At 31.5% G+C, this 25,806-nt stretch overlaps 1 protein-coding gene across 9 annotated transcripts; it reads right to left on the minus strand.

The window, feature by feature from the left end:
• Nucleotides 1-1,869: 1,869 nt before the first annotated feature.
• Nucleotides 1,870-25,806, minus strand: LOC126775635 (matrix metalloproteinase-14). Of its 9 annotated transcripts, XR_007669901.1 has the most exons (14): nucleotides 25,485-25,806; nucleotides 12,831-12,960; nucleotides 10,190-10,294; nucleotides 9,561-9,729; nucleotides 8,494-8,569; nucleotides 7,831-7,908; nucleotides 7,431-7,562; nucleotides 7,080-7,251; nucleotides 6,584-6,787; nucleotides 6,187-6,443; nucleotides 5,711-5,864; nucleotides 3,735-3,931; nucleotides 2,430-2,535; nucleotides 1,870-2,208 (listed from the first exon to the last, which is right to left on the minus strand). XR_007669901.1 is itself a non-coding variant. In XM_050497717.1 (12 exons), the coding sequence occupies exons 1-12, from the start codon at nucleotides 25,644-25,646 to the stop codon at nucleotides 2,099-2,101; spliced, it is 1,680 nt and encodes a 559-aa protein (XP_050353674.1). In that variant the 5' UTR covers nucleotides 25,647-25,806; the 3' UTR covers nucleotides 1,870-2,098. The 9 variants fall into 9 exon arrangements, 3 of the variants coding, with proteins under 3 accessions (XP_050353674.1, XP_050353658.1, XP_050353683.1); XR_007669905.1 differs by lacking the exon at nucleotides 2,430-2,535 and having other exon boundaries at nucleotides 5,780-5,864; XR_007669904.1 differs by having other exon boundaries at nucleotides 1,870-2,535; nucleotides 5,780-5,864.

The raw sequence follows: 25,806 nt of genomic DNA on the forward strand, positions 1-25,806 counted from the left end.
ATTACCGCTTATATTATAAAAATATACTAATGACAAGAGGGCATTTCAGTGATAAATTCTGATATAGTTATTAGTTATTTTTTTATACTCTTATTTTCTTCATATATTTTACTGACATATAGTATGTATTTGAATAATCCGTGGTCTAAGTGTACTTGTTAATAATACAATAGCTTAGCATTCTAATGGAATAATATTTATATAAAGGTGATAGTATTGTATAACAACGTTAAAATCTTATGATGAATAGTCATAAAATAAGAGTTTTACTTATTTTTCATAATCATTTGTACGCAACTGATACAGTTATATGAATAATTAGTTATTATGAGAATTTGTAAGCCTTGAATGATTGTTCTTAAACACAACTCTATTATTTGACGCTTCGGTATAATTTGCAAGTTGCCGGCCGGAATTAATGAAAAGGGATGCCATATCGGTTTTTAAATGTCGGAAAAAATGCTATTGAATAAATTTTAAAATTAGGGAGTTAGGTGACGAAAATGTAAATTAGGGATTGGTATATAAATAAATACGCAAACAACACTTATGTTACGCTTATCTGTTTCATGTGCTTTAGCTGGTATACAACCTCTTAACGGTTTTAGATATTTTGATCGTCAAACTTCGTTTCGTTTAATTTTAATGACATTTTGTAATACTTTGAACAACACTAACATAAATGAATAAAGTATGTGCTGTTGTCTCGTGAAATTACATTACAATCCAACTAACGAATTTATAACAGGAGATATTTAAATGAACGCAGTGCACTTTTTCTTAGCAGCAGTTAAGCGTTATACAAAGTGAACATGTTCGTACCAGCATGTGTTTGTATAGGAGTCATGTTTCATCCATTTACGAGACATAGTATTCATTATTAAAATTTCAGTATTTCAATAAACTCAACTTGTATGTTCCGCATCATTTCTATACTTTATTCTGTTTATTTTTATTTGTAAATTATGTATCGTTTATTTGTCATAAGTTCGTTTAGTTATTAATAGACATTTTTATTCCTTTATTTTATTTATTACTAATAAGTTCTAGATCATATAAATATATGTAACTACTATGTTTGAATAAGCATTCTTTCTAAAATTTTAGTCGATCTTTTAGTTTAGTCTTGGTTTAATATGTTATATAAAAATGTCCACAGGGCAAAAATTACCTAACTTTAATCATCGTAATGTTATCCTTGAAATTGCCGGGATATAGTGAGAGAGGTAGTGTAGGTATAAACTATAAATTACATCATTAAGCAAACTCGGCGAGCGGCGCGCTGGCGCGTGCCGCGGCGCCGGCAAACACTGCCACAGCACGAAGGCGATTATATATTGATATGATCTAGGATGTGTCGTAGATATTTCTCGAGTAGTGATCGTGTACTAATGTTACGTAAACTCTTATGTTTCGCCTTCTAAGTGATATAAGCGCGGAGGGACAGAGTTGGCACCGGGCGGTCGCGGGCGGTGGCGACGCTCAACGCGCCGTTCTCGGCCTACACTCACCGCGCCCGCTCTGCGCCCACTCCGCTCGTGTAGACGTCGTTCAGCACTCGAACTAAGATTAATAATGTTCGAATAATCGTAGACAGATTTTGAAGTTTAATATTATTTGCATTTTCCTAAGAGTTAGAACGATTGAGACAGTAGGTCGCACGACCGTGTTATGATGAATTGTGGAGATGTTTATTAAAAAAATACGTTTATGAAAATGAAATAAAAACAAAAAATATTGTCATATAAACTTGTAATTACTAACTTAAGAGGAATTATTGGAGAAACAGAAAACGTTAAATAAACCGATTAAAATACAACCATGTCTCTCATTTCCCCCGAATTTATATGGACATTTAAATAAAAGTCGTTATATCATTAAATATTTTATTACAAAAATCATCGCTTACGTCAATATCACACTCGAACTTACATCATCTATTTATATTAAGTATAAAAACTATGACTTCGAATTAAATTATCGTTCTCGCAACAGTATAAAAGGACGCTTTAATCACAGCAGGGCGCTCGCTATACACAATATACCGAACGCGAACAGGCATACAACGCACGATCACAGTGGAGACGCGGTGGAGGCGCTAAATGCGCGCGTATGTCAGATTCAGCAGGGTCAGCACCGCCGCCAGTAGCACGCCTGAGGAGCGCCATGAGGGCGCCGCGCCGCTGCCACCCGTCGGCTCCCCAGAATCTGTGCAACGCCAGCGCAAAGAGCTACATTAAGGACTCGGCGGCTATTCCAGAGTGCAAGCGAGAGTTTAGTGCTTTATTCTATAACATGCCACGAACTCGATAAACACAAATGGAGTGATGATGGTGAAAAAAGATGCAATCCACACAGACCGCGAAATCCGTTATCTCTTAACGAGTACGAATCTCGCGGTAAAGCAAAAGAAATGAATTGTAACCTACGATGCGGGTGAGTGATGACGCGGCGGAGGACGTTTCGTGCCCTCCTAATATATCGGAGCCCCGAGTCATTACTACAGTCTAGCTCCGCCTGACTGAACGCTGATCACTGAAAAATGAACTTGCGTTTAGCAAGAAATATATTTTTTTAAAATTACCGATACCCGGGAGTGCAACTACTCTACTGTATATATTTATGTATATATACTCTCTAATCGTCCATGCATATATTACAAACCACGTCAGTTATAATGTCAACTCTACGATTAATAAAAAAACAAATAGGCCTCTCAACCACGGTACACTAATACAACGGTATCCGTGAGTCATCGTACACCTAAAGGGATGTTAGTCACACTCTAAACGATGATAAAAAAATGTCTTAACTACGTTTTTTTTACTCATGTTAATTCAGTTAATAAATGCAGATATAATCTACCTAATATGAGGAAAGGTTTTTACTTGTGAATCTACCTGTATTAGTGTTGTGTTGGTATTGACAGCTTCACCAGATCGAGGAAGGGAGAGTACTAAGACTCAGTCTCGTAGAACACCAGTTAAGGTCACTGCCGTTACGTAAAACCATGTTTCGGTATAATTGGGAAGATAGGTAATTGACCGCGCTTATGGATTTGAGACCACGTTTTCTATAGATGGGACAGCTAGCAACTGTTCAAACTAACAAGGATAAGTTGTCAATGGTACGTATGTATGTGATCACAATTATAAGTCATGGTTTTTACTCTTTCAAAATCTAAATTTAAAAAAACGGTTTCCTTGTTACTCAAATGTAGCTAGTGCCTTTACCCTCTACCTCCTTCACAACAAATCTCTTCTACTTTGGTGACATTTAAGTTTTAAGATGTGTCTAAGTTAGTACCAATTACAATATTTCACAAACCATATAAAACAACTCGATCGAAATTATATTGTACTGTAAACAAACACAATTGAGTAAATGAATTATTTTTATAATTGAATATTATAGTAATATAGGAAAAAAAATCATACCTTGTCGTACATTACAATATAATTTTATTTTTACAGTATACTATTTCATTATGTCCCTTAACTATATCAAAGTGTACTTACATATAAAAAATGTAAGTTAGAGAAAAGGTGAAACAGACATAAATTTAAATGAATCAAAAAGAGAGTAACAGATATAAAAAATCAGAAATCTGATTAGAATGATTGATAAATTATGAAACTAAAGCAGCATGCAATCATAAATGCGCCATCTATCACCAACTAGCAAGCATTGCAAATTAAAACCATCATGCAAATGTGATATAAAGTAAAACGTACAGGCAGCGCGTGAGAAACTCGCCGGTACTAAAATCACCGCTTATGTCTATAATCTCACTGGTATTCATATAATCCCCTATTTTACTAATTTAGTCTTTGTTCTTTATGTTATTTGTCTATGTACAAATGTTCGGGAACTCTCCACCGAGGCTATTTCCTGAACCAGAAGAATGACCTGGGAGCGGATGATTTTACACCTAGAAGACAAAGACAAACACACACGTCGTAATGTGAACGTCCCGACCACCACGGTTTAACACTTAGTGTTAAGTTTTAACGGTGACTGAGACATAAAACAAATACAATTATAATGTGCATTTAATAAATATTACTTTTAACATGTAAACAAATGCGTGACGTATCCAAACAAGGATTTCTGAGTTGATGGAAAAAAACACTTGTGTAATTAAAAATTAAATGTAGCGGTATACGCACCTTCCACCAAAACGTCGATTAAAGTGTTTATATAAATACTTGTTTAAGATACACACAAAACTAGATTTGCTGGGTGTACTAAGTGCAAATAAATTGCTATGATTATATTGTTTTATCAACAAAACTGTTTTAAAATATTTTTAGTTAAAAATATGTGTGTTGTGTCTTAATGTATTGAACATATGGCATTGTAAAATTAATATTAATTTTAATATTAGGATATGTAATCAATCCCTTAGATACTATGCACATAACATTTCAATACATCACAATACGTAGGTTCAGGCGCCCAGAAGCCGTTGTCTTCTCATTGACCATCCACCGTCAACCACTGCGTTCAGCAAAGCTTTAAGCTTTTAACGTTAGCTTAATTCAAAGCATCATTTTGTTAATTTTATGAAAATATTAAGCAGATTAGTTTAGATTGGCAACGAGAAAATGTTAGTATTTTTAAAGTTAAAAACATTAAGGTTAGCACATCCAGGTATTAGTTTTGAGTTTTGTTGAGTTCATAAAGTTAATTTTAGATTGTACGATGTAGTTAGAAAGTAGATTATATAAAGGTACAAACAAATAATTTACACAGAAGTATCAAAATAATCAAGAAAGGTAAAATTGAAAGATCCTAAAATTACAAAGAAAAAAAAAACATAGTAACTATTCTAATACAGTATTTTAACATACATCTTGAGAAAGTAGATACAAGAATAGTAACTTTAAAACAAAAACATATACAACAAACACAAAAGCTGCCATAAACAACATTATACAGTGGAAGACGGTAAAATTCATAGTCACTGATATAAATCTGATTTTCAAATATATTTTTTGTAATAATTTTAATTAAAAAGGTAGCTTTTGAAATAGTCGAGTTCAAGTAGCGTCGTGTAGTCAATTAGTTACGTAATTTGTTAATTTCAGTTTAAATATTAACCCAACAAGTCCTACGAGTCTTCAGTAGTAGAAAAGTCTTTAATCATGCTTAACACTTTTTAACTTGGTGGTAGGGCTTTGTGCAAGCCTTTCACTCATCACATATTCTAACGTGAAACAACAATACTTGTTATTGTTGTGTTCCGGTTTGAAGATGAATGAGCTAATGTAACTACAGACAGAGTCGTAACATCTTAGTTCGTGGCGCATTGGCGATGTAAATGTTGATTAATATTTCTTACAGCGCCAATGTCTAAGGGCGTTGGTGTCTACTTATCATCAAATGGCCCATTTTTTTTAGTCGACTTGTAACACTAACAAAAAAAAAACACAATGTATAATATGATACGGTAAAATATAATTTTAATTTAATTTGATTGAAAATTTTCTTTACGTCCTTAATTCATCTATAATTAACTTTTCAATCACGATTTAAAGTCTGAGGTATCATCGTCAACATCCATACCAACCAACAGTCATTTGTTTTCAGTCAAAGTCCAATGAGTTTCTTCAACCAATCCAGTTTCCCGGTCTTCTTGTGTCAGATCAAGAGCCACCCATATCCCCTCGAATCACGAAGTTCCCCTCGGCTGGGTGCCCGAACCTACCTGCGTCGAATTGTATGTCGCCAACATCGTCCTCCTCAGAAGGTGGAGGCGCGGAGAGTCGCGCGTTACCTCCGACGGTGCCTCGCGGCGCGCTGCTACAGCCTAGCCACCAGTACGCGGTGGACCGCGGGAACGAAGGATTGTCAGTGTCCACCTGGTTCATAATATTGAAAATTTTATATTTTTTCTATTTTACGAGATCTTTTACATTATACGAATATTATTCGTCTCATCACCTTCCTTAATAACTTCTACAGTATCCAAATAAACTTAAAAAATTAAAAACTATTTAACCATTTTAAAATGGCGGTATTATATGGAAATTATTAAAAGCAATGGAATAGTTTGTTTTTTAAAAAATATTTCATTGCTGTTTGATCAATTGTATAAATATTTTTAAGTAATCAATTATTATAGAAAGATTTTTTTTAATTCTTATCTTCTCAATGAACACAATAAATACGGGTCACACTTACACTGAAAGTTCTGTCATTGAACCGCCAATAGGATCCACCTTTGAAGAAATATGTGTACCCATTAGTGTATTGTAGTGCTGCATCTATGTTATCTGGGATACCCTCCCAGTTTGACAAAGGCTTAGGGTAGGTTGATTTGACTGGAGGACGTTGAGCTGGGTCGAACCTCCAGAACTTGGAACCCTTATAGAAGTAAATTTTGCCATTGCCTGACCATACAAGCGCTGCGTCCAAGTTATCAGGAATACCGGTAAAACCTAAAACAGTTCATTAATAAATATATTAATGTAAGCCATAGAATGACTCCTTGAGAGCCAATTCGGTAAATATTTTGAGTTCTTGCATTAATTGTAAGATACCCGTTAAAACCTTCACAAAAGGAATTTCAAACTCTTACCTTCACTAATATCTTTTGGGTACTCTCCGTCCATCTTTTGGCCATTGTACCTCCAGTACTTGGATCCCTTGAAGAAGTAGGTTTTTCCGTTCTTATATGTGAACGCAGCGTCAATGTTGCCAGGCAGGCCGGGCCAAGCGCGTGCTATGAGACGCGGGTATCCCGCCGCTACGCCGCTCTCCGTCAGCCGCCAGTAATGCTCGCCTGGTGACCAGAATTATTATTTACTACCCCTAGCTAGCCACCGAAATGTATAGAAGCAATAATTTTTGGAAACTTTATAAATAATATAATTTTAATAAAACTAGCTACTAAGTTTTTGCGTACTCTTCTATAGCATAAAAATATTTTTATATTTTTAAAGTAACTATTGATGTATGTATTTGGTATAGGTATTATATAATAAAAAATAGTAATACGTGCAGCGGAATTATAAGTATCTTATTTATAATTTCTTAGAATATTTAAATAATTTGTTTTAATATTTGATTCGTACCTTTGAAAACAAATGTAGATCCTTCAGCAGAGTTAAATATGGTGTCGATGTTAGGATCTGCGCATAGAGCGGGGTCCTCTGCAGATGGTTGGGGTGTGGTGATTCGTGGAATTGATGGGTTTGGTACAGCACCACCACCAATATCGATTTGTGTCTTATGTCCGTAAAGTGCCTGAAAAAATATTATAGTCTTGAATATATAATTATAATTAAATAAGAAAAGTAAATAGAGACTAATTCTTTTAAGAGATAATAGCTATACGATATTGAATGGAAAACAAAGTTATTCTCCTATTCTAAAGTAAATTTCTAGTCATCACAATATTTTGACTTGTACTTTGTAATCTTTACCTGTATTCCTTGTATGTCATCCTGGTCAAGCTGGAAGGCGGGATCAAATCCACGATAGAAGGGCGCCATCAAAGCTGAGCGCACGTCACTGTGAGATAGACCGAGAGAATGACCAAACTCATGAGCTGCTACCTGAAAATAAATTAAAATTTAATTTGAGTTATATTTTTACTAAAAACTATTTAATCCGCGGAAGTTGTATCCATTTTAGGGAGATAGAATGCCAGACACCATCATGTAACTGCAAATGCAAGTGCACAAGTTTCAACTTAACGTGATAATTAATATAGGATTGCTTATAACTTAACCTTATAGAAAAATACAAAAATTGACCTTTAAAATCAACGTATCCAAAAGTTATTAGTTGAAAGTGACTCTTCTAAATATAATCGACTCTTACTTGGAAAAGGTTAGTTCCCCTTCTGGAACTAATTGACCACACTTCTGCATCGTCGAAGTGAGCATCTCCACCATAGACCTGTTGCAATAAAATAAATATAAAATTGTATTCATAATTAGCGCAGCCACGGCCTGTTACTAGTTTATAATATATGTAAAATTAAAAATTTGTTTTACTTTGTTATAAAATAACATTTATATAGAAACGTACTTTCTCCTGAACAATATGTCACATCCGACTTTATTTAACGTAAATACTCCATTGTCCATTAAATTGTCTTCACGCTCTATTCTAATGTTTGCATTACGCTGCTATGGAAATAAATAATTTATTCCTTTTTACACAAGTTGTTGTAATTATTGTTATAAATGTCGAATCACAATGACATTATATGACGCCAATACAAAACAAATACAATAAGATATAAATGATTATCGGGTGACTATAATATACAGATTATATTAATTGTTTTAAATAAATACAATAATATACCTTATTTATATATATATTTCGTATTTTTAGTATAGATATACTAAAACATACAAACCATGACATACGACTGAATCCTTTATAAAATATTTATCATAAGCGGGAACCGAATCGATTGTGAGATTAGAAGCCTATGCAATGACTTTATTTGAGTGTGTATCTGTGGCAACTTACCGGGAAGTAGGCGTGGGCAAGGGTACCACCGGGACCGTCAAAGGGGTCACCGTCACCGTGCTCGCCTTTTTCGAACCTTTTGTAGACAAATATATTGTATGGAATACATATATAGATATTATCAAGCCGAATTAAAAATAATTGGTGTATGTTGATTTTTTTACGAAAAAAGGTGAGATTACCTAAAGGGAATCCTAAGCCCATCTCTAGAGGCTGTCCTGATTTAATTTTTTATTATATTTTAATTTTATTATTTTCTATGGCATTCAAATAAGAAGGCAGGTACTTGCCTATTTGCCAATGTTATTATAAAGTACTATACCTTCTGCTTATCATAACAGTTTAAATATAAAAATAAACGAAAACAGTAAAAAAAGTACTGTACAGTGGTAGAATAACAGATGAATATGTGTTACCACCATTAAAATATTTTCAAACATTATAAAAGCAGTTAGCGGCGATTTGGTAACGCAATTCAGATTACCATTGTGTGACGAAATCGCTCATTGGATTCAACAGGATTGGATATTTTAAAGGCTGTCATTGTTATCAGCCATGTCAGATATTTAACAAATGATACGTTTACGGTTTGACATGGTTATTTATAATAGATGTATTGCTAACTTCCCATTTGAAATTTATTGTAACACGTTCGAAGTTTGGTTTATATTATAATTTCGTAAAAATTATTAACGGTTTCCAAATCTTCAATCGCGTCAAATTGAAGTTCAAAGTATTATATATACTGTGCGAATGATCTTATAACAATTTTCAATATTAATTTACGAAAAGAAAAGTTCTTAATAATATTCTAAGCTAATATTGTTAAACAAAAAATACAACTAAACTGTATTATTAATTTTGAAGATAACTAAACGTGCTAACTAAAAGTCGAAAAATTCTACTTTTACGCTCATAGAATCGAAATTGTGTTTCAATAGGAATATGTTGCTAGAATTCTTGCCACTAACGCCTGATTTGTAGAGTAGCTATTTCATTTTGTTATATATATGCTTATTAAAGTATTGATGTAAATAAATGTTTGAAATAAGTAGTACAAAAAATACCTGATTTCAATATGAACTTGTCCAGAGCGTTTTTGTGTGAATGTAAGGTCTGTGTAGTCGGACCAAACGGAGAAGGCTTTTGCAAGTTCAGCGTCAACTTCAGCACGGTTGAGACGAGACGGGTATTTCGAGATCTTGTACGTCAGGTTCTTTACACGCCACCTCGAACCTTATTACAAATCAATTGAATAGTTTTAGAGCATATACAAATCATAAAACAAAAAAAAACAATTAATTGCATAATAAATTGTATTGTGGTTAAAGGCCGGAATCATTCATTTATAGTTTTCAATAATTAGTGTTTATATTCATTTATTTGTGTATTCTGGAAAAGAATCCTACGTTTCAATGTAAGAAATTTACATGCTGTGACTATCATATTAAATAATTTATATATTTTTATTCAAAGTACAATAACTATCAAAGGAACTTATACATATATACATAAGTTGGCATGTGAACACGATCTAATTATTTCTTCTGAGAAAACTCGATTTCCTCACAGTATTTTCCGTGAACGCTAAGCGCGTAATGTAAACCTTATTATCTATTTTTTTATTCATACATAAATCACTACATACGATTATGTTAATGATGTAGTTTATGTTTTGTATGAAGTAAGTATTCACCTTGCAACGCGTATCTCTTGGCACGACTTTCCCCAAAGCCCACTTTATCTTTTACTCCACACCTTGGCAATGACATTAATTTTTTTGTTTCTTCATCGAGTTCACCTGGAAAATAAAACATATTTATAATTAAATAAAACGTAGGTTGTATGTGTCTCATTATGAAGAAGGCTTAGAGCTTATTCCACCACGCTACTCCAGTGCACAGTGGCATGGGGCAGAATATTATTCTACATAGCCAGCTGAAAACTCAATGTAGTTTAAGCGGATTCGAGCCTGCGATCTTTGATTTTATTGGCAAGTTATACAATGGACCAAGCTACTACTCTTATCTGAGGATAAATTCTACTAACAAATTGTCACTTTATCGCAATCAAATTAAAACTTAATCTTTGCCGTTTAACCGTTTTCCTTTTCTACTAAAACAACGAGCCCGTTGCGGTTCAGTCGAAATTCTATTGGAATAGAATAACTTTATCGTACACGACTAAATATAAACCTATATGTATTCAATGTTAAAATTGATTACCAGAAAATATACACAGATCATCAGTGTTCGTTCTTAATTACAACTAAACGATGATATGAATGCTTGAAGGTGTCTTAAACCTGGTAATATTTAAATAAAATGGATGTCTTATTAGGTAAATACACCTTTATATATACTTAACAGATGTCAAGGAAGTAATTACACAATAAAAGTAACAAAAACTGCAAGCGGAAAACGTGAACAATCAGGAACAATGGTTTGAGCGTACTATAGTAATAATTGAAATTTATCTATAAGACAGGCCAAATTATACAGTTCGTACAGGTAACGTTATCCGGAAAATTAGGATGGACTGTTGAATAAAATAATCACGTAATCGACACATCGTTGAGAGGAAAAATACTGTGAACAAAATTTGAATAAAATAAAAATATTCAACTAGCGTGATATTAAAAATTAAATAATCCTTTACAAATATTACATTTACCAAATCATTTATTTCGAGAAGTCATTAATTCTACTTAGATTGCAATTTAAATCAATCTCATATGTTCAAAGCAAATTATTTCAAAGTAAGTAGTACAACATTTTTGTATGGCAAAGTAATATTCGTTTTCCAGTTATTATGTATAACAGTAATACCACGAATATTTTATACTTTATCACTGTTTAGGAACTGGCGCAAGGATCCTAAATGAATAATTTATGTGTGTATACTTCGTTATTTGGTTACATAATAACTGCCCCGTGTAGAGAGACCAATAAACTACTTTTCGTGTCAAATCACGTACGTTGTAATGAAGATTCAAGTTCAACCCACGTAATGGTATGGTATTTGAATAGCTGGATGCCAACAATGATTTGGCAGACTATAATTGCATTGACAATGTCGTTTGTTACACGTGACAGCGAGATCTAAAATGATATACACATAAATGTGCACATCAATTTTTTTTCTCACGAGTATTTTATCTAATCAATCTACGCAAATATAATAAACATATACGATTTTACATACGTGTAAATCATCTTAGAAGTGTTCAAACATATTTTGGTAACTATTAAATAATGTTCTTTTTTAAAGATCCTTACTGGTCTGCTCAATAGATTAAGCGTGTTATTTCAATGACGTTGTATTATTTAACATTACAATTTGTGTCGAACAAAGTTCACGAAGCGACAAGGTCATAGTGCTCAGACATGGGTTACCATTGGGTTAATTACGTCAACCAGCAATTCAACAAATGCACTGTCACGCATACAAATCATGCATTTTGCTCCATTATATGCGGTAACGTTCACAATGATCGCAATTTGGCAACGTAAAAAGTTACAAATAACTACCTTCTCAGCACATTTTCATCCGAGTTAAGCGTTACTGTTCTACTCACATGGGTTACCACGAGATATAATAGTCTACTAGCTTCCACCCGCGACTTCATCCGTGTGTGAGGGATTTAGACTTATCTACTCCAAAAATCATCAAATTCGTTCAGTAGATTTCATGTGAAGGAGTAAGAAAGATCAATATATCTTCATAAACATTCGTGCTTATAATATTTGTAGGATAACCTTTCTGAATAAATGAACTATTTAGCAGAAAAATATTTTTTCAAGGGAGAATTGGCAAATTTTGTGATTAGAGAATTAATACAAATTAAAAAAAACTCTTCACCTTTATAATATTAACATAAATATTATGATTATTTCGTACATATCTCAATTTAATTTCAATAAAATCAAAGAAACTTTTATTATCTTTTTTTTATAGAATAGGAAGGCGGAATAGCTAATGGGCCACCTGACGGTAAGTGGTCACCAACGCCCATAGACATTGGCATTGTAAGAAATGTTAACCATCGCTTACATCACCAATGCGCCACCAACCTTGGGAACTAAGATGTTATGTCCCTTGTGCCTGTTATAACACTGGCTCACTCACCCTTCAATCCGGCACCCAACAATACCAAGTACTGCTGGTTTGCGGTAGAATATCTGATGAGTAGGTGGTACCTACCCAGACGAGCTTGCACAAAGCTCTACCATCAGTAAACAACAGTTTTCAACAGGAATCATATTCATAAATGTTTTTATTTTCGATCAAAACCAAAACAGCTTAGATGTACAATAATGTAAGAATTGTTTACGTACCAGTATTGTTCAGTCCAGCAAAGCTTTGGAACTCCGATATAGCTCGTCTCCATGAACTCTCGTCCATAATGTGACCGCTGGAAGGATTCCGCACAGACGGATTGAGGTAACCATATTGCGCCAAATACATCTGGAAGTTCATATCATAATCAGACTGCCGCATCCAAAATTGGATATGGACCTTTGTCATGATGATGGGTATTAGTGATGGTGCGCTAAGCGAAATATTAAGTGATTAAATAACATAAGCTACCAATAAAACGTAATATAATAAAGAAATTTATAATAAAATTATATTACCTATGATTAATTACTAGTTGCAATTGCTTAGAAAAACATTGTACTTGATTTGCTTTTTAAATAAATCTTCCTAGCCTTGTGTTAATAGCTCACTATGGAAAATAATAATAATATATTCATGGCGGAATTTTCTTTAATTACGGAACCCGTACTACATAATCACATAACAGAATAACGATGAATAATGCCTACATATGACTAATGTTAATGAATGACCGTACTACCGCGTGCTCCAGTAATTTGGAACATGCATTTTTATTTTTAAATTTTTTTTTTTTAAGATATTTTTATATTATTTACACTGACCATTCATTCATTCTCCATTTGGGCCACAACCATGCTGTTTATATAATTATATGCTTGTTTATTGCTGTTTGGCGGTAGAATATGTGTTGAGTAGGATTACTCATTAATGAAATATAAGGTATTTATTTGATAGTATGAAGAAAGTTTTAGTAAGCGAATAACACTCAATTCAGTAATAGAGAAAATTCAAAATATAATATATGTTCGCTAGTTAGTTTTCCTGCATATTGCAATAAGTTTTTCGTGATTAAATATCTAAAAAAGTACCCAATCTCAAAGTCAAGTCATGAGTACAGGAATGGAGAAGTAGGTGCGCAAATACACAGTACTCTCTATGCCCTCTTATAGGCTGATACGGCCAGGCTTTACGTGTGATTTCAGACATGGTAGTATAAAACACTGCTGTTTTCGTAACTCCATGTAACGTAAATATTTTAACTTTATTGAACCGATTATTTGAGCCCGCGACTTCAAGACCTGCTGCCATATAAGTTTGTCACTAAGCTGTCGACGCAATCTTTATAATATTAAATGTATATTATGCAACCACTTTGTCATGGTTTGAAAAATAAATGTAGTTATCGATGGAGACAAGAAATGTTCCGACAGCGGGAACAATAGAATGACAAAAGATTAAGCCTCACGCTACGAGATTATAAACATTAGATTAACCTACTAACCGTCACTGTCGATATCAAGAGCTCAATAAATTTAATACATTATACTTAGCCCGTAATGTATCTATTTAACAAGTAATTAATTTTTTTAGACGTCATAAACTTAATCAAATTCTATACTTTTCGAGTAATATCACTAAAACTACTTTATTCGAAAATTTTAATATGTATATAAAACAAGTATAGCCGTTTGAAATGTCTTCAAATATTTACAAAACGATACAATGCTTTTATAATATAGTTTATATATAGTTAGATTTAAGTCTAAAAAGTAATAAATCAAAAGTAAATACTATACATAGCGCCATTTATCAATGGCGATAGTATCAAAAAAGTCTGTCAGTCAATATGATTGTAAAAAAAAGTGAAAAAAATGTAATTAACCCAAGGCGACAATTACTAAGAAGGTAAGATCCAATTATTAAAGCGACATTTTACTTGGATTAGCGTGTTTGCATAGCGTTATCGCTTTGTTTGACAAAATATAAGGTGTTTTCGCAAGCACGCGGTCCACACAGAGAACCCACAAATAACTCGAGAACTCCAAAATATCGTAACAGTTCAATGCAATTGTGACAACCAAGACAATCAACACAAACATTTGCCTTTGGTGTGTGGACAGAAAACTGACAAGTGAGCTGAAATACGTATTTGTATTATTTGAATGTAAAATGTAATGTTGTGCAAATTAAGGAAATATAATAAAATTATCTAAACATTATCATGTTAATAAGGATACGCGTATACAGCACGTCAAGTGAGGTGTCGCCATTAGATTTTGCAGCTTACTCCTATCTGGCCAGTCACCAAACACTATCGTACATAACGCAAGGTTAGCTCACCCACCCATGTTTATTAAAGACGAATTTGATAAAGATAATGAAGCATAAAGAATATGTCATTTATCTAAAATTCCTTGCTTAAATAACTGTTCCTTTCTTCTTTATAAATTCTGATACATAATAATTGCATTGAACCTGTGTCATTTTATCTTTAGGTGCCTTAGTGCTTTCTGTATTTACATTTACTTTCACGTATAAATAATGCAGATAAGATGATTTGAGTTTTGTTTATCTATGTATTAATTTTATTTATAAAAATGAAATATATGTAAATCCTAGTTAAATTAATATATTGTTTCTATATTGTTCTCTAGGTATTTTTTTTATATATATATTTAAAATTAATTTGAATTTTTCCTTAGCAACATTTGTAGAGATCTTTGCATTACAAAAATCATAACCGCGGGCGTCATTTTCCGATCGTTAACACCGGCTCCTTATAGGAGATGGAAGTTCAAGTCGATGCCGTCCTTGAATGCGCGTGCGCAGCATGTCAATAGGGCATTCAGTCTGGCACCAACGTTCTTTGTCTCATTCTTACAAGTTGCTTGAAATAACCCTTGAAAATACTGACAAAACAATCTTGTATTCGTATATTAAATGAATATGTATGAATACGCTATTTTATTTTTAAAAATGAAATTAAAATTTCAAAATTACATTTAATCTTATATTTATAAAAAAATAATTCATTTATTGTCTCTGATATTATTAGACAAAACTGGTAATTTCATAAATTTAAGTATAATTTAACAATTTCATTTTAAAAACCAAGTTCTATAATTTTAACCTTAATTATAATAATGTAAAAAGATTATAAATCTTATATGATTATAACCTAGAACATATTAGTATGTAAAGAAAACAAATCTTAAAATAACTGTCAATGACAAAGAGAAACGGCGAAGGTTTCAGGGCGTTGTGTACTTTGGACGATACTAGGGGCGTTGACATGTGCATTGTTCTCCAAATATTCATGTCCTGCACTTGAATAACTGTTAAAATTGTTACAAGTTTTAACAGTGCCTGTATTACACATTTGTATTCTCATTTTCTTGTGTGAAGTTATTTTTAGATCTAAACGCTTCGCATCGCAGATTAAAGTAATACTTAAATGTTTTGCCTAACTTGTTTTGATAACGTCAAAGTAGCCTTCAAAATAATATATATTCAAAACAATAATAATATACACTATGTACAATAAATGATTGACGTAATCATTCGAATATTACCTAACCTTTATTTTTTAATATAAAACGTCACATTATATGGCAAAAAATCTAACAAAACAAATGAACAAGTAAATTTAAATTGATTGTTTTGAAAACTGCTTATATTTTGCCGTCTATACGAGTATATACGAAATTACGATGTTTACAAGAACTTAACTTAATATGCGTATCGATATTCCATAGAAGTCGCTAGTGAATAACCGAATTCCTTCTAAAAATGTATATAAGCTGCGATTTATTTATTTATTATATGTGACAACTTCTTAACTGAGGCCGTATGTAATTAGTAAAGAACCGTAACAAGTAATTATAATACGAACACGAACTTTGCGGATAATGTGAAGGTGTCTGTCAAGGTGGGGCAAAAATTTGGCACAAGCGTATCGAGGTCAGTATGCCCTCGTAACGGTCGCAGACGCAGCCTCTGACGTTCTTGTATTTAAGCAAAATGCTTTTGCACCTTCTTCAAACTTATATATTTATTAGATGTTAATTTCTATTTATTGATATTTCACATTTTTCTTGTTTTATTTGTAATAATAACAAAAAGTATATAGAAATATACAATAAAACTAGTTGTTAACAATTCCCACTTCGCTAGGCGTGAATTTGAAATGTAATCATTTAATTTTTTACTAACTAACTATAAATTATATTAAAAAACCTTCCATGACGTAATCGTCTTCTATGGCAAATTTCTTTATAAGCCGTCCAGTTGTTCGAGTGTCTTTGATAGTCAAAAATCCAATCGAATTTAAATACTTTCACATTTATAATATTATAGGGATTACTAAAAGTAAGGTAAAGTATATGATTAAATGTATGTCTATAAAAATAAACAGCTAATATATACAAGTAAACAATTAAGCGGAGGTTCAAGTGTATTAGATCAATTAATGGTAATATATTCAGGCGACCTTTAAAGGTTTATTTTATAAAAACAAATTTTATTAATATTTATATACTTATCAGGAAAATTGGTCCATTATTTATTGCAAACATATGCAGTTAGTTACTTACTATTAAAAAATATTGTAAAATATATCATATTTTTATTATGTTTAATAATATTGAATTGATGAATAGAAATATTTGTTGTAGGCATATATAAAATCAATAAAGCAGCCAATGTTTGAAGTTTATTTAAAAAACTCCCCCCCTTCTCCAAGAGAGGCCTTTTGCCAAGACATTTAATGGTGAGTAATTATATTAATTTTAAATAGTAGTAAGTAATTATATTAATTTTATTTCTACGTCAGCCGAAAGGTATATTGTTACCGAACAAATTTTACGAAACATTACTAAAAAAACGCGTATAAATATGACCTTTTGAACTGATGAGAATTATTAATATTAAAATTAGTCATGACTGATCAATCACGTTTTAATACGTAATACAACAAAAGTATGCGATGGTTATCTTATAAATGTTTAATTTATGTAAATTAATAAACCGGTATACAGGTCTTTGTTCCACAAGAAAACACGTATAAAAATTTACTTATTTTAGACTCTAATTAACTATATTTTCAGTCGAATTGTCATTGTGTCATTTAATTTTTTTTAAATATTTAGTTACGATTTAGTTGGCCAGTTTTTTTTTAATTTTCAAATAGAGGTGGGATGAGATGGAAGTACAAATTAATTATTATAAAAATAACGATATTTTTTTTATTTATCAGTCAGTTCTGGATTTGTTGGCAATTATTGATTTCTTGTAATATCTTTAAAACAAAAAGGATAAAGTTGCAGGAAGTACTTCCACCTGTACACTTTTGTTTGCACAGTGCGTAAGTCGTTGAATCACGGCTTACCTTAATCACGCGCCTCTATTGATACCATGGCAAACATATTTTATCATACAGTCATTGTATTTTTTCACGGACATGTCTATGTAGACATTATAAAGAACACTTTTTTCATTTTTAATCAACTTATTCTAATAAATTTCTTAAATGTCACTAGAAACATTGACAGCCTACTTAAAAAGTAGATATTTTTATCACTGCACAAAAAGCGTAATTTAATTTAAAAAAAACTATGCTTCTATTAGTTGGCACATCTATGAATATATATTTAACTATTTATCTTTGTATATTCAGTTTTCCTTTTGATTAATAATAAGTTTTATTGTTTATAAGTTATCTGTTTTCTATCAGAATTTTTCTAACTGGTTAGTAATTAACTCACTAATTGAATAAAAATATGACGTAAATACTAAACCGTTTCTTATTTACATAATTTGTAAAAATATTATGCGAGGTGTGTTACATTAAACACGTGTAAAATAACATAATATAATAGTTACACGCTGATTATACATAAGTAGTACAAATTTCTATATGCGGGATTTTTGTCATAGTAATCACAGTTCACAATATAACACACAAACACACTACAACTATTTACCTAAATTTTGAATATGAAATAACTTATAATAAAATATAAAAGTGGACTTTCAATGGTAAATTATAATAGTTAACGTTTTTATATTAAATATGGGCACATCCTTCTGTTCAAACAGATCGAAGACAGCGTCCTTAATAGTAGATTTTTTTAATTAATAAGGAAACAGCCATAACTTGTCAAATTGTGAAGCTATTGACGAATGCATACACAGAAAAAAAATACAATGGAACAATAATATGATTTTTAAACGAAAAATATATATAATTAAATTAATGTATAATCTGTCTATTTTAATTATAGTAATGCTATCGTGCAATAATACTATTATTTCAAGATCAATCGAATTCCCCCGTTATCAGCTGATAGCTACCGTTGCAACGATACTATATAAGGAACGACTAAATATTAAGGTGCTGCCACCTCATGTTCTAGGAAGTATGCATCTGTTCTAGGCAATGCTGATATGCTTTTTGGCGGACGTGCAACACGTGCAAGAACTTATAAATACTTCCTCCTGTTTTGAGTCGTTTTAAACATCGAAATTCTTTAATTAAAATGGTAATGTTTTAATAACTTGCCATTCCATAGATGAGTCTATTTATGGTTAATTGAAATAGCCATATTCAAATTCAACTTCAATAAAAAACATAATTTTTTTTATCAGAAACAATAAAATTGTTGTTCTACGATATTTGACAAGCAATTTGCTTAGCTAACGTCAGTACCTATTTTCTATACAAATATATTAAAAAAAAAAACAGATGTACCGAATAAATTCAATATCCCACAGATTAAAACTGCATTATGTATGGATAATATTTATTTATATGCCCACGTTTTATACATCAAAAACAATTTAACTAAATGTTAATAAGATTCCATAAATTAATTGCTATTATTGTTAAAAAATATGTTATTTGTATGTGTTCATGTTAAGTGGTAAGTGGTATTGGTATATTACTTGCACGTGTATTTTAATACCACGTAGAATACAGATTAGTGAGATTTCGCAACGCCATCGCAGAACTCGTGGAATCTATAATATTCGTGGCATAATTGGATCATTTAAGTAATTTATTTGATAATTTACTATGTCATTGTCTAATAAGCAATTAAATGTGTCAGGAATATGCACGTTGATTTTAAATTGAGGTGCATTACATTGTACATATAATAATTCGTGTTGTTCGAAGTAAATATTATATTTATGTAGGTACAATGTATCACTGTCTTTATTAAATATTATAATTATTGATATTTAAATTAAAATATATTTAAAAAACAAAAAAAATAAAAATAGATTTGCCTACACAGATCACAGAAATATACTCGTTATTTTTTGTAGGAAATATATTTTTTGTAATGTAGATCATTAAATCATTCATTTATTACATTACATTCATTACATACAGCCTTTAAATTGTAGTTGTAAAGGATGTTTGCATCAATTTTTAATGTATACCATCTAATTATTATAGAATCTATAAATTCCAATTTCAAAATTATTCTTTATAATTACTACTTTATGGTTGTTATTTATAGAGACATGAGGTGTTACAGACATTTGTAACATTAAGTAAACAAAGGATAAATCTTATGGGATTTCAAATTACTAGTAGAAGCCGTACGCAATAGAAATAAGCTATTTAACATGGAGCCGTCGAGTTTTTTAATATTTATTGCTCGTTTATGGAAATTACAACGAGGATATTTTTATAGATAATCCATTGTAATCACAAATATTTTCAAAACACGATTCTTGGTGTTGTTAGAATTTTTAAAATACTTAATAGTATATTGATTGAAATATAAACGTTCTACCTAAAGTTCTATTGTTTAAAAGTTCCTTAATAATTCAATTCCGCGGCTGTAGAACTATTCTATAAGAACAAACTCGAAAATATCCGCAGAACATGATCATGAAATGCGATATTAACAATTATTACAATTATATTATTAAAATATACAAAATGGTGTTTCGATTTATGTGACACGTCGATTTTAAATTTTTTTATAAGTTAGATCATGTGATTTCGTACAGAATAGCACAGGTGAAGTAACATTGTAGTGTCATTAATTATCAAATAATTATGCAATCTTACGGAATATTACTAATGTTATTTAATATTAAGAAACTTAGTCTCGATATTAAAAGTTAAGTAAAATAATTTTACTCAATTGATAAAATACCTCTCAGACCTTAGACTATATCATTAGATGATTTGTCTGCCCATGAAAGACACATGCAATGTAGGTATATAATTAACGGTGCAATTATTAACAATTATGAGACGATTGACAAAACATTAAAATAGAATGCGTTGCGTGTAAAATAGCATTTGCCGTAGAGTATAGATTTTTTTTACCGCTTGAGTGGCCTTTTGTCCGTTACACTCATGTTTTGTCACGTGGGTAAGCGAACTGTGACTTTTCATAATTGGCCAACACGTGTTATAAACAATTATACAATTTTAACAACAATGAACGCTTGAATATATATGTATATATCGAAGTATTATATTTCCAAATATTACGCTTATTTATTCCGCTTATAACTAGATCGAGCTAATGTTTATAAAAAGTTATAAAGTATAAAAGGTTGCTTTTTATAAGTATCTCTCATTATAGTTGAACAATTGGCAATGGCCATGTAGAGAAAACTACATCAGAAATTACTATAAAAATGACTAGTTGTAGTAATGATAGAGCGTCAATACGAACAATGAGAAGTGATCATCAGAGGACGGTGGCCGTGGGGCGCGTGTTGAAGGTCGTCGAGTGCTTCCTGCGTGCGTGACGAGCATGCGCACTGTGACACCACAATCCAACACAAACCTCATATTAATATGCCACTACTAATCAATCTGCACTGCCTTAAACCGCAAAAAATACTGAGTCATTTTCGTCTGCGCCATGTCTCGCGAAAATCAAGAATCATCATTTACAAAAGCACGTACGAAAATATTGTTAAAGAACAATGTTTAAATTTTGCTACCATCGAGGTGACCCGGTCGCTTTTTGTACGTTGTTAGAAGCTATTGTCCTCTGATCTGGATAACGGCGCCTATATTGAGAACGCCTAATTTTCAGTTTTAGATACTATAAACTCTGAAGTCGGTCAGTTTGTAATGTTATAAACAAGTAGCCGTCTAAACATGCTTGCAATTCTAAAAATATATACATACAAATACGAAAAAGATATTTAATCAAACCTCCTATCTTTATTTCTGCGAAATTTTGTATGCATAAATTTCCCAGGAGCAAAAGTCGTGACTAGGGTTTAACTAACTTCTTTGGCGGTATAACGTATTTTAAATAATATATTTTTGCTCGTTTATCTCTCAGCGCGGTGGGTACGGAGCGATCGCGAGATACCGAGACCGTGTCGTGAGCGCATAACAAAAAGGTGACCATCAACTAGATTACAGTTAGGTATGCTTATCGCGTATACAATCCAAAAGCTCATCGTTAGGCTTTAAAAACTACAAAAGACAATGGACAGTACAAATGATAAATCTATTATATTGAGGAAACTTTAACGTTTACGCATTCCACCCATAAAAATTGTAAGTGCAAGACATTTATACGCTGTGCTGTCTCAAAGAGTTCATTGTTCTATGCTACGGCGTAGGAAATTTTACGAGAGATGTACGCTGGAAGGGACATGCGTCGAATTTTTATATCGCATTAATCGTACATATTCCAGCGTGATAAAAACAAAGAACAACACTAGTTCCTCGCAATATCTTGCGGCCATTGTTTCTACGCTCAGGTATTTGATAGGAGAATGACCCCCTATAAAAGGGTACGTTATTCATAACAGTTCCTATTGAAAATGACAGGAAATGCCTTGCTTGCGGTAAAACAACAAGCACGTGAGTAATCACGTGACTTTAAAGTACAACGACCTATTAAATTTGAAGCCTAAATCTCTACCGCAAATAACATTGTTTGTAGTCAACACATTTCGTGATTCGATTAAACGTTCTTCTTCATCGCTGGTATCCTAGTAACCGTTCCAGCTATTCAATACTTTAAAGATTGACAAGCAATCCGAATGTATTTTGGTCTAGATAGTTGTTATAACAGTTATGTGAAAACTTTTGACTGGAATGGAAATATTTTTATATAGTAGTAGTAGCTTCTACATTAAACAGGAAAAACTACATTCATAAAATATAATGGTTTTTCCACATCACGACGTGTAATTTGTTATAATTAAAGGCAGTTAATAAACAAAATCATCCTTTGAGTAATTTTCATACTTACTAAGCACGACAATAATAATAGTAATTAGGTACTTTGGTTGTGTATAGATTTGCTTACATACTCAATCACATTTTACTGTATACGTTCCGACGTCACTCGCGTCGATTAAAGGTTTTAACAGATACTTTTCAATAAATCAACCATTAATAAATAATAACAACACGCTAACTGAACTACCCTACATACAATATATATTTAAATGCACTACCCGCACTTCTTACTCCTCATTTTCCTTATAGCGCAAAAATTACTCAACATAAATTTCAAAGCAATATAGACAAATTAATTTCACTTCGACTTCATTGACAAATTATAAATGTATATTTTACATAGCATAAACAATAAATAAGAATGTTTTAAACCAAATTCTATCCTTTTAAATCATTTATTGCATTTTTTTAATAAAATAATAAATATGCGAATTATAATAATTTGAACAAGCGATTCCTTCAACCCTAAAACAGCGCAGCGTTGTAAAAAAAAAGACATACGCTTATTTCAAACCGCCATTTTTAATTCATTATAGACGCCACTTGTGATTTTTGTTGAATATGTTCAATGGTTTCATTTAGATTTTTAAGAGTAATCTAAAGACCAATACGTAGTTTTTATAAAATCAGTTTCACTTCGGGACATATGCATCAAAAGTTCTGATCGGTCCTGTGGTTCCCAATATTTATTTACGATTATTAACTATACAAATAAATCGGTCTATTTTGAAATTGTACTTACTTACAATTAAATTATAATATTTATAAAAATATGAAAAGGGTTATTAGAGCGCGGATTTACCTTGACATCGCTGGCTTATCAGATTTGAGTGAAAATTTCTCAAATAAAGAAAAATCATTATAGCTGTTAGCCTCGATCGAATAAACGGAAACTGTTTTTTATAACTTCGACTAAAAAAAATTACAAAATCGAATTTCAGGGCATTGTTGTGAATATTACTTTAAGATTAAATCGATAGTTTCTCCGTAACGCAACAGTTCTTGAATTAAAAAAATTAACTTCAACATCAGAATGAACGCATAAACGAAGATAATTTAATAGGAGAATAATGCCGATGAAGTTTAAAGTCATAAAAAATGTATTAATGCTACATTGATTTTAAAATGTTATCTGTATATATATAATTCTTCTGTACGTGTGTATGTCACAAAACTGACTGGACCGATTTAGTTGAAATTTTTTTTATGTTTGAGTAAGTATGAAAGCTGAATATATCAAAACGAAGAATTATTTTTATTGAAGACTTCATTAAATATATATATATGTGTGTTAAATGAGGCAGAATTTTCCAATTAAATCGCATTTTTTATTGTGGCCGAAATATGAACCTAAATAACCAGATTCATATTTATAAACATAGCGCTAGCCTAACTCTATCTTGCCTATGACCTCGAACTTGTGTAACAAGTCCCGAGACTGGTTATTGTGAGTCATATTGTACGATTTCTCAGAAACTGTTTAGCACGATTTCCTTCTGAGCCCTATAGGCATTCCTACTTGACTCACCATGACCGGCGGAACCACTTTATGTAATCTGTTCCGGATAACTAGGCTACTCGGAGACAGGTAATATTTATTTCATATACAATGACGTCATTGTTTTTGTTAAGCTATTTAATATAGCATATTTTACGTAAATAAAATCGAAGTAAAATTTTTTGGAAATGCCCGTTCAAAGGTACATTTAAGTGCTTTTATATTCAATTTTTTTATTAAATTTTATTTTGTGGTTCAGAAACATAAAATTATATTTAATATTTTTTACATTCAATATAAAATTAATATAATTTTTTGAAATAAATAACAAATATAACACTATTTAATTTATTATAAAGGTTTTTCTGAATTAATAGTTAAATAAAAAACATTACTTATTAATGACGCAGACTTTTAAAAAGTATAATGACCAACACAAGCGATATAAACATTCATATGTTTAAACATGAGTCATGTATTACGAAGCCGATTTTAAAACGAAACACATACGTTTATTATGTGGTAGAGTTTAAGATCTTTATCTTGTTAGGATAATATTCGTTATGAATGAACGTTACTATCAAGGAGCTACTATAAATAATGCCAGATTCCACTTCACACAGTTTGAAGGTATAGTGCGCAAGATTCTGAGAAGAATGACTCAGATTTGTCGATCCATAGCGAGATCATTTCCGATTTCGATTTAATCGATTTATGGATGATGTAGTATAGACATTAACTTAACGGATCTTACAAAAACATTAATCATAGGCCTTCTTAATTAAAATATTAGGTAATACCTATTAATTACTGATACGTATATTATTGTAGCTATTACATATATTGATATATTTGACTATTGATATATTTTTATGTATTGACTATTGTATACTATAATATTCCTTTAAAATATCATAAAGTTCGGAATCAGTTTTGTTTATAGTAAAATACAGTTTTTTAGTGATTCTAACCTCTTAGTAACAATTACTTTATTTGTACCAACTCGACCTTAAATTGTTTATTTGTTAATCAAGGTAAAAGTGTTTCATATGGATGAAAATATTTCGAAATTATATAAGCAGGTGTGAAATGGCAAGTGATACTACGTAATGATCAAATAGAAGGACTCACCATAGCCTTATTAGTTTCTCCGAAAGCCGGTGCCGCGCTACTCCGCGTCAGGAAGACCAGCGTTGTCGCCGCAGCCCATAATAATCTCAAACTACTTCTCATACTTAGGAACGCCATTCTTCTTGACGATAGTCTTTCTCTATTAATACTTAATAAGCTCATTTGTGCTTAAAATTAATTTATAAAAATATTCTTTTTCTATATAATATATAGACGATATGTCATTCTTATTTATAAAATATTATTTTAACTGTATAAGTTAAAAATATTGCTATAAAAATGGTTTTGTTGTTCGATATGCTAAGTCGGTGATGTCTGATAT

Source organism: Nymphalis io, chromosome 2 (assembly GCF_905147045.1).
Source record: "Nymphalis io chromosome 2, ilAglIoxx1.1, whole genome shotgun sequence".
NCBI lineage: Eukaryota > Metazoa > Arthropoda > Insecta > Lepidoptera > Nymphalidae > Nymphalis > Nymphalis io.

Bases quoted from the DNA above. Each gene is read 5' to 3' on its own strand.
- LOC126775635 (XM_050497701.1), bottom strand. From the start codon at position 25,646: ATGAGCTTATTAAGTATTAATAGAGAAAGACTATCGTCAAGAAGAATG. The intron at 10,295-12,830 runs GTACGTAAACAA...TTTATTTTCCAG, and splicing joins TGCTGGACTGAACAATACTG to GTGAACTCGATGAAGAAACA. The intron at 6,444-6,583 runs GTAAGAGTTTGA...GAACTGTTTTAG, and splicing joins CCCAAAAGATATTAGTGAAG to GTTTTACCGGTATTCCTGAT.